Genomic DNA, 13,688 nt, shown 5'->3' on the forward strand with positions numbered 1-13,688 from the left:
TCTTCAAAGTCAGGATTTTTTTTTTTTTTTTTTGAGTAGCTAAGACTTTGGCAAGAGTGTTTTCAGATTATCTACTGCAGGATTACCGAACCCATTATGGAATGGTCCACTCCTCACACTATTTAATGGTCTTATGGGGCAGGGTGGCCATCCTGCTGTCCCACTAAACCATCCCATTATGCCACACAAATCCATTTTACTGCCCACTAGGGCATCGTTTAGTGCAATGCAACAGTAATTTAATGCCACCCTAGTGGCCTCAGAGAGTTCCTGATACACTGGCAGGAGAGCTTACGTTTTTCCTGGGAATGATTTATATATTGGGAGGAACTGGCTGACCTGCTGTATAACTTTTTTGTGCAGATTAAACCTTAGCATTATCTAGTAGCCCTTACTGAGCAATTTCTCACACCCACGCCTGCCAAGAAGTGTGTTAGGTTGTGAGCAGACTTGCTGTTCTACTTAGATAGGGCAGATGCATTTGTATATCTGTGTGTTGTTTTCATATTCACTCACAACCTTTTTACTTCTGTCTCATTTTATCACATTTCTGTAAGATCCAAAGTTGTCTTTTATCCCTTCTTTCTTGGATAACAGTAGCATATAAGGCTCTTAGTATATTTATCCTATTAAATATTCTTAAAACTGACCCTTAGTTTCACACTTTGTGGGAGAATTGAAGTTACCTTGTTCGTGATTTACAGTACTCTAAGCTTTTATAAACCATTCTCTGTTGGAGTTAGCAGGGTGTTGTAAAATAGAGATTGGAAGCTTTTTTTTTTGCTGCCTTTCTTGACAAATGGTCTTGGTTTTAAAATGCCAAATGAATAGATTGTCTGAGGCCCTCACCAAATTTGAAAGATTTGGGGATTTTCAAATTAGTGTTTTTGAAGAGGTTAGAGGCATGTTAATGAATATTTCTTAAGGTTCAACTCTTATCTATTTAACTTGCATGCAGTTGGTTCATCATTTCTTATCAGAATGTGTTGCGATTTTTAGTCATTATCAATATATTTAACACCTAGAGCCCACTTGGATGTATTAGTGTGTATAACATGTTCTTGAAAAGGTATAACCTGGTCAGAGGCATCTCTTCTGTAGTACTGGAATGGTATAGTTATATTCACCTTTGTATTTACTTACTTCATTTTCATTCTCATTTCAGGCATAAACTTTTAAAACGTTGTACAGTAGGCCCCAGTCGACCTCCCACAATATCACAACCAGGGTTCAGTGCAGGACCATCATCATCTTCATCTTTACCACCTCCTGCTTCTTCTAAGCACAAAACAACAGAAAGACAGGACAAGGGAGACAAGCTACAAAAGAGACCCTTGATACCATTTCATCACAGGCCATCTGTGGCCGAAGAGTTATGCATGGAACAAGATCCACCGGGACAGAAGCTAGGCTTGGCAGGGATAGACTCCTCCTTAGAGGTGGCTAGCAGTAGGAAGTATGATAAGCAAATGGCCGTGCCTTCCAGAAATACAAGCAAGCAAATGAATCTGAATCCTATGGATTCACCTCATTCCCCTATTTCCCCTCTGCCGCCAACACTCAGCCCTCAGCCGCGAGGTCAGGAAGCAGAGAGTTTGGACCCACCCTCTGTCCCTGTGAATCCAGCCCTCTATGGAAATGGGCTCGAACTCCAGCAGTTGTCTGCTCTGGATGACCGGACTGTCCTCGTAGGCCAAAGACTGCCTCTCACGGCAGAGGTCAGTGAGACCGCCTTATATTGTGGGATCAGGCCCTCGAACCCAGAGTCATCAGATAAGTGGTGGCACAGTTACCATCTCCCATCCGTTGATGATGCTGAGTTCCGGCCTCCAGAGCTCCAGGGTGAGAGATGCGATGCCAAAACGGAGGTAACCTCAGAGAGCACCGCGTTGCAAAGGTAAGGCGATCCTCCACCCCACCCCTGACCACACGCCAGAAGGCCAAGGCCGTAGGTTCCCAGGAATCAGGGCCTTCAGATCCAAAACTAAAGAGGTCTTTCTTCACCATTCTAGTCTCTGCATTTGGAAAGGGCTTAAAAGTCAAATGCTTTCTCCAACGTGATATCTATCATATGTGTCATTACTTAAATGCTGGCCTGTAAAGGTTATGTTGTAAGATTAGCTTACTGGAATTAATTCATTTTTGGTCTGCTGTTTTTCCACATTGCAGTCAGTGCCTTCTTTGTATGTTGACACTTTTGAGGAAGGCTTTGCGTGCTTTCACGTGTGTATGGTGCAGCTAGTAACACTTCAGAGTGTTATTGAGCAACCTGTTCCTCTAAACAGTTTACACAGATTATCTCATGTCACCTTCACCACAGCCATATTGCTACCTTTAATTTCATAGCTGAGAAAGAAACTAGGGTCATGCAGTTAGTAAATGACACGGATGGAATTTGTGCCCAGACAGTCTGTCCTCAGAGCCCATCTCTGCTGTTAAGTGAAATCAATGGAACCAGAGACAAAAGCCTTGACAAAGGCTACTAAGATTTATTTAATTGTGAATATAGTCTCTCAAAGTCACTCGAAGGTGATTTTTTTAGTTTTGTTGTTGTTGTTGTCAAAGTTTAAGCTTCCAAATGCTTTTAAATCACAAATGTTGCTTAAAAAAAAAGTCTGGTCTTTTTACTATTTCTTGCTTAAATCATCATTCATTTCCCCTTCTAGACTCTTAGCACAACCTAACAAACGGTTTAAAGTGTGGCAAGACAAGCAGCCCCAGATGCAGCCCCTCCACTTTCTTGACCCATTGCCTCTGTCACAACAACCTGGAGACAGTTTGGGAGAAGTCAACGACCCATATACTTTCGAGGATGGCGACATAAAATACATCTTTACTGCGAACAAGAAATGCAAACAAGGGACAGAGAAAGATTCCCTGAAAAAGAATAAGGTACCGCTTAACAGAGAGAGAGGCCAGCCAGGAGTGGGTTTCAGTCTACGTCTGTACAACACGTGTGGGAAGACTTTGAGGCACAATGTTTGAGATAGTCTTGCCTGATTGCTCTGTCCCCATATTCATGCTCTTGGTACTACTGTATCGAACAGCGTATTGTTCCTCTTTATGTCATGGCTCACCTTTGTTCAAAAGTCAGCTGAACATAAATGAAGCCTCATAGCTTCCAGGCTATAGCTTGTACAGCGCATGTTTCCTCTCATATGCTAATTCTTGTTGGCCTATGCTCCCTGCTTATTTCTTTTTAATTATTATTCCAAAATGTAAGGAAAAATATTGGTGACAGTATCTACCATTTATCAGGCGCTCACTGTTTACTGTGTTAAGCGCTTTACCTCTATATTTCTCTGAATTAATATCATCACTACTCCAAGACTGTGTCAGTATAATTTTACTGGTTTCATTATCTTAAAAATGAGTACTGGGGGTGTCTGCTGTCTTTAGCCTTAAATTTTAAACCATTCTAAAATACTGGGCCATTTAAAGAAATATTCTTAAGAACAGAGGAAATAAGAGAATGGAAGGAGACCAGTATAGTTCAAGAGAATTCTTCCTACACCTGTCTAGATCCAGAAAGCTTAAAGCATAATTCAGCCTCCAAAATATGTTAAAGGCAGCTTTTAACACCGTGGCAGGTCTGTGATCAAACCCCACCAGTACTGTTGACTCAGATTAAGGGGCAAGTGTGGGAGTTTTTGGGTTCAGTTTAAAATCAGGGATGAGGACATATCTTTTATTTCCTTTGGTTGCATAGACCATGGTTTATCACACTTGTGCTCATAACAAGTTCCATTCTGCCCTCTAATTCTTTGTGTTCTCCCTCATATTCCACACTTTGGGTTGCTGTTCATGTGTTTTGTTTGGCTGAATTTATTACACAGTCAGAGGATGGATTTGGTACCAAGGATGTCACTACACCAGGTCATTCCACGCCGGTGCCTGAAGGGAAAAATGCCATGTCCCTTTTCAGTTCTACTAAAACAGGTGTGTACACTGATTATTTGCCCCACTTGGACTGTTGCTAAAGTAAATGCAAGGAAGATGCTTCTCTATTTAACATTATGTGCTGATTGTAATAGCAATGATTTGACCTCATCTGTAATATATTTTTCATAGTTTGTTTTTCAGTTCCTTTCAAAACTGATAAGCATATTTGGCACTAATTGTATCTCGATTTAACTGACAGCGTAAGCAAGCAGTTGGCAGGCAGGGCATTGCTCACTGTCCTCTCCTCACCCCTTCTCCTTTGAGGAAGCTGCTCATTCAGTGCCTTTTGCCTCCTTCCCACAGATGTCCGGCAGGACAACGCTGCTGGCCGGGCAGGCTCCAGTAGCCTCACACAGGTGACAGACTTAGCGCCTTCCCTCCATGACTTAGACAACATCTTTGATAATTCTGATGACGACGAACTTGGGGTGAGTCTGCAGTAGCTACACACAAAAAAACGCATTCAGTGGATGGACCTAGTGTTTCAGTATTTCTTTATAGTTTGGTCTACTGAATTGGGAGCTCATATTTCAGGTTCTAAATGTTCTTCAAAAATGTTTGTGTACCTTGAAAGGATTCTGAAACTTGTTAGTATAGTCTCTGATAACCCTTGGGTTTTGTTTGTTGATGGCTTTTTTCCATTAGTGTTATTCCTATTGTAAATATTAAAATCTTTCTTTTTTATCTTTTTACTCCTCAATATGAGAATAACAGGAATGTATTATGTAGTCCCTTTAGCTTAGATTTTAAAAATAATGCCCATGTAGTGGGGCATATAGAACTTTTTGAACTTTACCATACTGAACTTTATGTCATAGAATAGTCAGCATTTAGAGAGATGATTACAAATATGATTTATACTTTGTAGGATTATGGCATCATAGGAAATAGAATTTATACATGTAAACATTAAATAATACAAGGTATCATGTGATTGGACTTCCCTGGTAGTTCAGCTGGTAAAGAATCCACCTACGATGCAGGAGACCTTGGTTTGATTCCTGGCTCAGGAAGACCCCCTGGAGAAGGGATAGGATACCCACTCTAGTATTCTTGGGCTTTCCTGGTAGCTCAGATGTTAAAGAATCCGCCTGCACTGTGGGAGACCTAGGTTCGACCCCTGGGTTGGGAAGATCCCCTGGAGGAGGGCATGGCAACTCACTCCAGTATTCTTGCTTGCAGAATGCCCATTGGACAGAGGAGCCTGGTGGGCTACAATCCATGGGGCTGCAAAGAGTCAGACACAACTGAGCGACTAAGCACAGCACAGCACAGCATATGCTTAAAGTGACAGATGAGAATTTATAATTCTCTGGAGAACAGCTGAGCTGAGTCAGGAAATGTGTGTTGTCATCACCCTAACTAAGCTGTACCTTTGTGTAAGCAGAAGTGCCCCTGTTATCTCTGGGGCACCTGGAGATGAGTAAGAGAGGCCTGCTCTTCAGTGAAGTCAAAGCATTAGTCTACTTTCTTTGATTTATATGTTTACTTTCCCATCCATCCAGTTGACATGATATTTGTTAATTATTTAATGATCAATTCCTTTGTGGCAGGTTCTCTAGGTTTATAGATAAAATTAAATTACTAGTCTTATGCTTGAGGTGCTCACAGACTTTAGGAGAAATAACATATAAATAAAGTTTAAAGTATACTTAGCCCTGTGAGTGCAGTAATTTATCTGAATCTAAAGATGCTACCTGTTCAAGTATGAAGCAACAAGCCTTTAAGTAAAGGCTTGGAGGTTAAATAAGAATCAGGTTTCTAAAGCTCGTTCTCACTTTAAAATAAAATATATCTTGTTATTCTAAGTACTTCTTTCTGACTCCATGGACTATAACCCATGAGGCTCCTCTGTCCATGGGATTCTCCATGCAAGAATACTGGAGTCGGTTGCCATGCCCTCCTCCAGAGGATCTTTGTGACCAGGGATTGAACCCTCGTCTTGATCCTGCATTGGCAGGTTGGTTCTTTACCATTAGTGCCACCTGAGAAACCCAACTACTTAGAAGATGGGATAATCATGACCTCAAAAAATGAAATTGACTTGAAATGTGGGAAGACTTGGTTAGTGAGAGGCAGGGGAGGGATGTGTCTTTGAGCCTGGAAGGAGTCTTGGTTCAGCAAAGACCATGAACTGGCTGGGGCCTTGTGGGATAGTGAGCACATTGATCTGTTTCCTAAGTGGGAGGTAAAGATTGCTGGGGCTGGGGAGGTACTTGGCCACACTTCAGGCTTTGGACCTCAAACTTTACTGGTAATGTGCTCTTCTGAAAGCTGCTGAGTGGGGAGCTGACCTGGTAGAAGTGGGTACTGTTTTGCACCAGTCTGATACATGGAAAGCGAGAGTACTATGTGGTAACTTGTTGGATTGAGAAATGAGGACCTAAATTCAGACAGTGGCTGCACGAAGAAAAGGGCGTGGCACTGTGAAAAACACTGTGAGAAGAAATGACGCGTCCTTGTTCTTTGACCCAGGCATTGGAGATCCATTTTGTACCTAGTTGTGTCTGGAAAGCCATGTATTATCTAGGATTGGTTTTAGTGAGGGTTAGTTCAGATGCTTTGGTTTGGTGGTGGTTCAGAAAGTGTGAAAAGTAAAGGAATTAAAAATAAGTAGAAAGAGAGATGTAAGAAAAGAAAAAACCAAGCTTTGTAGAGTCACCCAGTTTCTGTTCATAGCCAACATCCCTAGTGATGTTTGTCTCTGCTCTGAACCATCATCCTTACTCTATGTATAAATTATGAATTACTGACTAAATGAAGAGATGTTTACTCTGTTTTTTAAAAATATATTTTAGTAATGTTAATATGCAAAGGAGAATTGGACAGTTTTAATCTTAATTTTCATTTCTCTGGAACGGTTGTTTCTACTCTGACTTCTGGCCTGGCATTTAATCAAAGGAACAGTTTCCCTTAGGATCATTTTGCTAATTCATTTTATTAGTAACTGGAATTGGAGACTATTTTCCAGGTTTTGACCCCCAGACTTTAGTTTTTCACATTTCAACTGCATAACATTGAATGTGTGCTTAGTGGCTCAGTCATGTCCAACTCTTTGAGACCTCCTGGACTGTAGCCTTCCAAGCTCCTCTGTCCATGGGGATTCTCCAATGAGTAAGTGAACATAAAAGGCCTTCTATTTGTGAGATTTTTTTTTTTTTCCTTTATCTTGCTTTCAGTTCATTTGCATTCTTAAACATAATCTTGCCTATTAAGGGACTTAATTCAGGAGCTGACTGTGGCTCAGATCATGAACTCCTCATTGCCAAATTCAGACTTAAATTGAAGAAAGTGGGGAAAACCACTAGACCATTCAGGTAGGACCTAAATCAAATCCGTTATGATTATACAGTGGAAGTGAGAAATAGATTTAAAGGGACTAGATCTGATAGACAGAGTGCCTGATGAACTATGGACAGAGGTTTGTGACATTGTACAGGAGACAGGAATCAAGACCATCCCCAGGAAAAAGAAATGCAAAAATGCAAAATGGCTGTCTCAGGAGGCCTTACAAATAGCTGTGAAAAGAAGAGAAGCGAAAAGCAAAGGAGAAAAGGAAAGATATACCCATTTGAATGCAGAGTTCCAAAGAATAACAAGGAAAGATAAGAAAGCCTTCCTCAGTGATCAGTGCAAACAAATAGAGGAAAACAATAGAATGGGAAAGACTAGAGTTCTCTTCCAGAAAATTAAGAGTTATCAAGGGAGCATTTCATGCAAAGATGGGCTCAATAAAGGACAGAAATGGTATGGACCTTACAAAAGCACAAGATATTAAGGAGAGGTGGCAAGAATACGCAGAAGAACTGTACAGAAGAGATCTTCACAACCCAGATAATCATGATGATGTGATCACTCACCTAGAGCCAGACATCCTGGAATATGAAGTCAAGTGGGCTTTAGGAAGCATCACTACAAACAAAGCTAGTGGAGGTGGTGGAATTCCAGTTGAGCTATTTCAAATCCTAAAAGATGATTTAGGAAGTGCTGCACTCAATGTGCCAACAAATTTGGAAAACTCAGCAGTGGCCACAGGACTGGAAAAGGTCAGTTTTCATTCCAATCCCAAAGCAAAGCAATGCCAAAGAATGCTCAAACTACCACACAATTGCACTCATCTCACATGCTAGTAAAGTAATGCTCAAAATTCTCCAAGCCAGGCTTCAGCAGTACTTGAAATGTGAACTTCCAGATGTTCAAGCTGGATTTAGAAAAGGCAGAGGAACCAGAGATCAAATTGCCAACATCCTCTGGATCATTGAAAAAGCAAAAGAGTTCCAGAAAAACATCTATTTCTGCTTTATTGACCATGCCAAAGCCTTTGACTGTGTGTATCACAATAAACTGTGGAAAATTCTGAAAGAGATGGAAATACCAGAGCACTTGACTTGCCCCCTGAGAAATCTGTATGCAGGTCAGGAAGCAACAGTTAGAACTGGACATGGAACAACAAACTGGTTCCAAATAGGAAAAGGAATATGTCAAGGCTGTATATTGTCACCCTGCTTATTTAACTTATATGCAGAGTACATCATGAGAAATGCTGGACTGGATGAAGAACAAACTGGAATCAAGATTGCCAGGAGAAATATCAATAACCTCAGATATTCAGATGACATACCCTTATGGCAGAAAGTAAAGAACTAAAGAGCCTCTTAATTAAATGAAAGAGGAGAGTGAAAAAGTTGGCTTAAAGCTCAGCATTCAGAAAACTAAGATCATGGCATCTGGTCCCCATCACTTCATGGTACATAGACAGGGAAACAGTGGCAGACTTAATTTTTCTGGGCTCCAAAATCACTGCAGATGATGACTGCAGCCATGAAATTAAAAGATGCTTACTCCTTGGAAGGAAAGTTATGACTGAAAGTTAGATAGCATATTAAAAAGCAGAGACGTTATTTTGCCAACAAAGGTCCATCTAGCCAAGGCTATGGTTTTTCCAGTAGTCCTGTATGAATACGAGAGTTGGACTGTAAACAAAGCTGAGTGCCAAAGAATTGATGCTTTTGAACTGTGGTATTGGAGAAGACTTTTGAAAGTCCCTTGGACTGCAGAAAGATCCAACCGGTCCATCATAAAGGAAATCAATCCTGAGTGTTCATTGGAAGGACTGATATTGAAGCTGAAACTCCAATCCTTTGGCCACCTGATGCAAAGAGCTGACTCATTTGAGAAGACCCTGATGCTGGGAAAGATTGAGGGCAGGAGGAGAAGGGAATGACAGAGGATGAGATGGTTGGATGGCATCAGCGACTCAATGGACATGAGTTTGAGTAAACTCCAGGTATTGGTGATGGACAGGGAGGCCTGGCGTCCTGTGGTTCATGGGGTCGCAAAAAGTCAGACATGTCTGAGCGACTAACTGAACTTAGCAAATCAAGGAAAAACCTTCTTCAAATGTATTGAATATACATTTCAATAATTTTATGAGGTAAGGGTTTTTTTTTTCATGAAGGTGAACAGTAACTGTAGAAGTAGGAATGTGTGTGCTCAGTCACTAAGTTGTGTCTGACTCTTTGCGACCCCACAGACTCTAGCCCACCAGGCTCCTCTGTTCGTGGAATTTCCCAGGCAAGAATGCTGGAATGGGTTGCCATTTCCTTCTCCAGGGGATCTTCCCAACCCAGAGGTTGAAACCACATCTCTTGCGTCTCCCACATTAGCAGGTGGATTCTTTACCACTTGAGCCATCTTGGAAGCCCAAGAAATAGGAATAGGAAATATCTTTCGTGTGTGTGTGTGTGGTGAAAAATAAGAGTAATAGCTTGGGAGGGCTTGAGGTCATCTCTTTTAGCTGTCTGTTTCTAAACAGAAGGAAAACCAGACTGATGCCCAGTTACTACTTGGAGGCACCCCTTTGATGTGATTATTGTGTCCCTGAAACTGCTTCTCTCATGACCTTGGAGAGGGAATTGGCCCAAGGTCTGGGAGCTCTGCTCAGCTGGCAGTCTGCCCTCCCCTGACCCGTGACAAGAAGACCCAGTCAGTGCGTTTCTCATACTTGATAAGGTTGTAATCATCTCTTCTGTGTCACTGTCTGCTAGTATTTCTGGATGTTCACCTGGTGAAAATTTGTAGGGAAATGTGTTTCTATTCTTTTAAAATATGAATAGCCATACACTCTAAGCAATAGCTAACTACTGCCCTGCTTATATACAAATGTGCTGCTCGGTTTTAATAATTGTTTAATAATCTCTTCTTAGGCTGTGTCACCTGCACTGCGCTCATCAAAAATGCCTACGGTTGGGACAGAAGACCGGCCTCTTGGGAAGGATGGAAGAGCTGCTGTTCCTTATCCACCAAGTAAGAAAAAGACTGCTCCTGATATATGCATAATGTTCTCATCCTCAGTGGTGCCTCACCTGAGTCCCCTCCTTTTTTTTTTTCTCTCATTTTAACAGAATACTAAAAATAAATTAAAACTTGTATAAATTGGTATTCCTAGGGTGGCAGGTAGCTAAGAGACCCATTTAAATTTGAATTCTTTTGTTTTCAAATTAACTTTCATGGTTTAAACTATGAAACATGTGTTTCGGTTTGTTTTTCTCCTGGTACTCTCCCAGCAGGGCAGACGCTGCGCAGTGGTTTTCAGAGCAACATTCTACCGTAAGAGCTTGTGTAGAATGTTTCCATTTTTACAAATTTAGTTCATACAAGGGTGATGAATAATTGTTTTCTGTGGTCCTTTTTCTGATTGATATTGAAGATTTTGTGTTTCGTTAAAGATATCAACTAGTTTTGTTATGTATGTGGACGAAAAACTTCCTTTTTTTCCTAAGAAACATTATTCTACAAGAGAGAAGAAAGTCAAGGTTGCTTATATGGGTACTCTGGAACCGAAACACAATTCCATTGCAAATCATTCTTGAATACCTTCTCATTAACTTCAGCTGGTAATGAGAACAAATTGAGGGGAAAAACCACCATGTCATAGGGATGAGTCAAAAAGTTTTATGAACCTATAAATGTACTGCTGATTTACTCAAATGTAGAACTGTGAAGTATACAGAGATTGGATTTTGACAGCTTTAGTGGATCCATAGCTTTTTAAAATATGCGAAGCTTTCTCAAGCATGACATGTATGAAAATGAATAATGATAGCCAGCCAGTTGCTGTAGTTTTTTTAATTAAACATTTTTCTTTTTTTATTACTCTGCACTGCAGAATTTTACAAACATGAAATTCACAGATTAAAAGAAACATTATTAAAGTAGATTCATCTGGAATAAGGCAGATGAATGAATTCTTCCCTTGCATTTAACCAGTTGCTGTGCTTTTTTTGACACATTGATATGTAATCATGTTAGATGTTAAAATGTCTGATAACTTGTCCAAGATTATTCACTCAGAAACATCCTACTAGTTAGTGTCATTGCCAGTAAAGAATATGGTGTACTCTCTCTTTTTTCTCTCATTTCTGTTCCAAAAGGAATTGCTTCAATAAGAAGCTACTCAGAATTTTATGATAAAGTGCAGGATATAAGAATTAATAAATTGGAAATATTGCAAAAATATTGGCGTCAGGAAAAACAGATAAACAAGAGTCAGGACCTAATTAACATGTCAAAGTATGTGTGTGTGTGTTGGGGGGGACATATGCACAGTATTTCCTTCAAAGATGAGACAATGAAAATAGCATGGCAGAAAACTCTTAATTTCTACAGTAGCTTATTGTACATCGAAGTTGAAAGACATAGCATTTAATGTCTAGAATAGCAGCACCATCCAACACAAGTACAAGGGAAGCCACAAATGAGAGCCACATAAGGTAGTTTTAAATTTTCTGTTAGTTGCATTCAAAAGTAAAAAGAACCCTGTGAAATTAATTTTAATAGTATATTTAATTTGACTCAATGTATCCAGTACGTCATTTTTATATGTCATCAGCGTAAAAATACTGAGATTTTTACATTCCATTTTTGTATTAACTCTGGAATCCAGGGTACCTTTTACACACAAGCATATCTCAGGATAGATGAGGCCCCCTTTTGGATGCTCCATAGCCATGTGGCTAGCAGATCCTCTCTTGCATAGCATAGGTCCATAATTACTCATTTGCATATGTAATAATGAAGAAATCAACCTGTAGTAACAGTTAATTTAGCATCAAGTCTGTGTTAAGTAAGTATTGTTACATTAATTAAAATGAAACGTTTCTCTTAGGTTTTATTATAAACCAGTCACTTATGAATTATCTTGGAAAGCATGTCAGTTTGAAGTGTGAGACTTTGAGGAGGCAAAATGAAAGAGTTGGACTTTTGAACTGGCTTTTTATTCTACAAGAGCAGTTACTATTTGTAAGGGATGAATACTAAGAAATTAATCTTAGCGATGATGCTTCTGTTGGAAGGCTTTGGTCTTCTGCATAAATACTTGATATACAGGGTAGGAAATGGAGAGTGTCCTGAATGGTGAGTTCCTGCTGAAGTGCAGCAGGTCTTGAGGACTGGCAGGGATGAGGAAGTGGAGCTTTGTGGGCAAGACTGTTAAACTCCAGTCCATCCTGGTAGCTGTTCCCACATTCACATTAGTCATTTTATGGGAAGGAAATTGAACAGGCGATTCTACTACAGGCAATATTTTTCTCCTTTAGAGCACCAGAATGTTTCTCTAGGTTTCTGCTTTCTTTCTGCCTTAGCTACTTTGAGTCCAGTTCCCTGTTTTTCATCTCAAAACTTTTTAGGGTCATTTCAGGAATTTCCTGTGACTGAATAGCCTTTTCCATCTTTTTCTAATCAAACCAAAATTAGGAGGGAGGACTAATTATTGCTGACTCTCACTACTTTCTGAGTATTTAGATGAACCTGGCAAACTTCTGTGCATACCTTATCTCATTTAACATGCACAAAAAATATGAGGGAGATATTATTCCCATTTTGTTGATGAGGAAATTAAAGCTATGGAGAGGTTACAAGTCTTCCTGATGAATAGCTCATAATGAGAATGGTGAAGACCGCTTTTTAACATAAATCTCTGGCAAGTGAAATATCATTTTATCCATACTTTTGGTCTGTGTTCTCTCTTACCTTTGACAAAAATGATCAAGGTGGCTGAGGCTTTGAAAACTGAGATGTATAACTGTGTTCAATAGCATTGAAAAAATTGAGGAGCCCTAAATGGCAAATGCCTTTTTTACATTTCTCAGAGAAAATTTGAAAACAAATTGAATAAAATAATTTTGGGATAACATTTTGTACCATAGCTTGAATACTTAATAAATTAGGAAAGGGCTGTGTTTAAGTTCATTGTCATTTTAATTCAAAGTGAATTTATATAGTTTCATTATCTTCCAAATATCTGCTCTGTTAATTAAGTTCTGTAATGTAATAGGAGTTTGAAGATGTGATGAAGCAGACACGTGTTTTAAAACACTCTACTTACAAATTAATTTTATCTTTACATTGAACAGTAGCTGCTCTTTGGCTTGGGAAAAGGAATAGGGACCAAAAGTTAAAGATGATGAATATATTTCAAGAATAACCTATTTTTCTGTATTAAAGTTTTTAGTCTTATTTTAAAGAAGATGTATTGATTTGGTTGCTGCTGCATCTGAAGACCTGTTTTTCAGCTGCAGGACTTATCAACTATATAATCTGTCTGGTGGTTCTATGATAGTTTCTGGCTTGGCTTGTATCCCTAATACTGTGAATGGTTACATGATCTTAGGGTCAAATACTATTATAGCAAGAAAGTACCTTGAAGATCATCTTGGGAGTTTTACAGTAGGTTTTCTTCTTCTTCG

At 39.6% G+C, this 13,688-nt stretch overlaps 1 protein-coding gene across 4 annotated transcripts in view; it reads left to right on the plus strand.

The window, feature by feature from the left end:
* Positions 1–13,688, plus strand: part of MED13L (mediator complex subunit 13L) — a 285,853-nt gene that overhangs the window by 232,269 nt on the left and 39,896 nt on the right. For all 4 annotated transcript variants that reach the window (XM_015101659.4, XM_015101660.4, XM_060400794.1 and 1 more), the window contains 5 exons: positions 1,166–1,897; positions 2,667–2,892; positions 3,837–3,939; positions 4,246–4,370; positions 10,149–10,248. In XM_015101659.4, the coding sequence (XP_014957145.2) occupies positions 1,166–1,897; positions 2,667–2,892; positions 3,837–3,939; positions 4,246–4,370; positions 10,149–10,248 (1,286 nt within the window). The remainder of the gene's footprint in view (positions 1–1,165; positions 1,898–2,666; positions 2,893–3,836; positions 3,940–4,245; positions 4,371–10,148; positions 10,249–13,688) is intronic.

Source organism: Ovis aries, chromosome 17 (genome assembly GCF_016772045.2).
Source record: "Ovis aries strain OAR_USU_Benz2616 breed Rambouillet chromosome 17, ARS-UI_Ramb_v3.0, whole genome shotgun sequence".
Classification (NCBI taxonomy): Eukaryota; Metazoa; Chordata; class Mammalia; order Artiodactyla; family Bovidae; genus Ovis; species Ovis aries.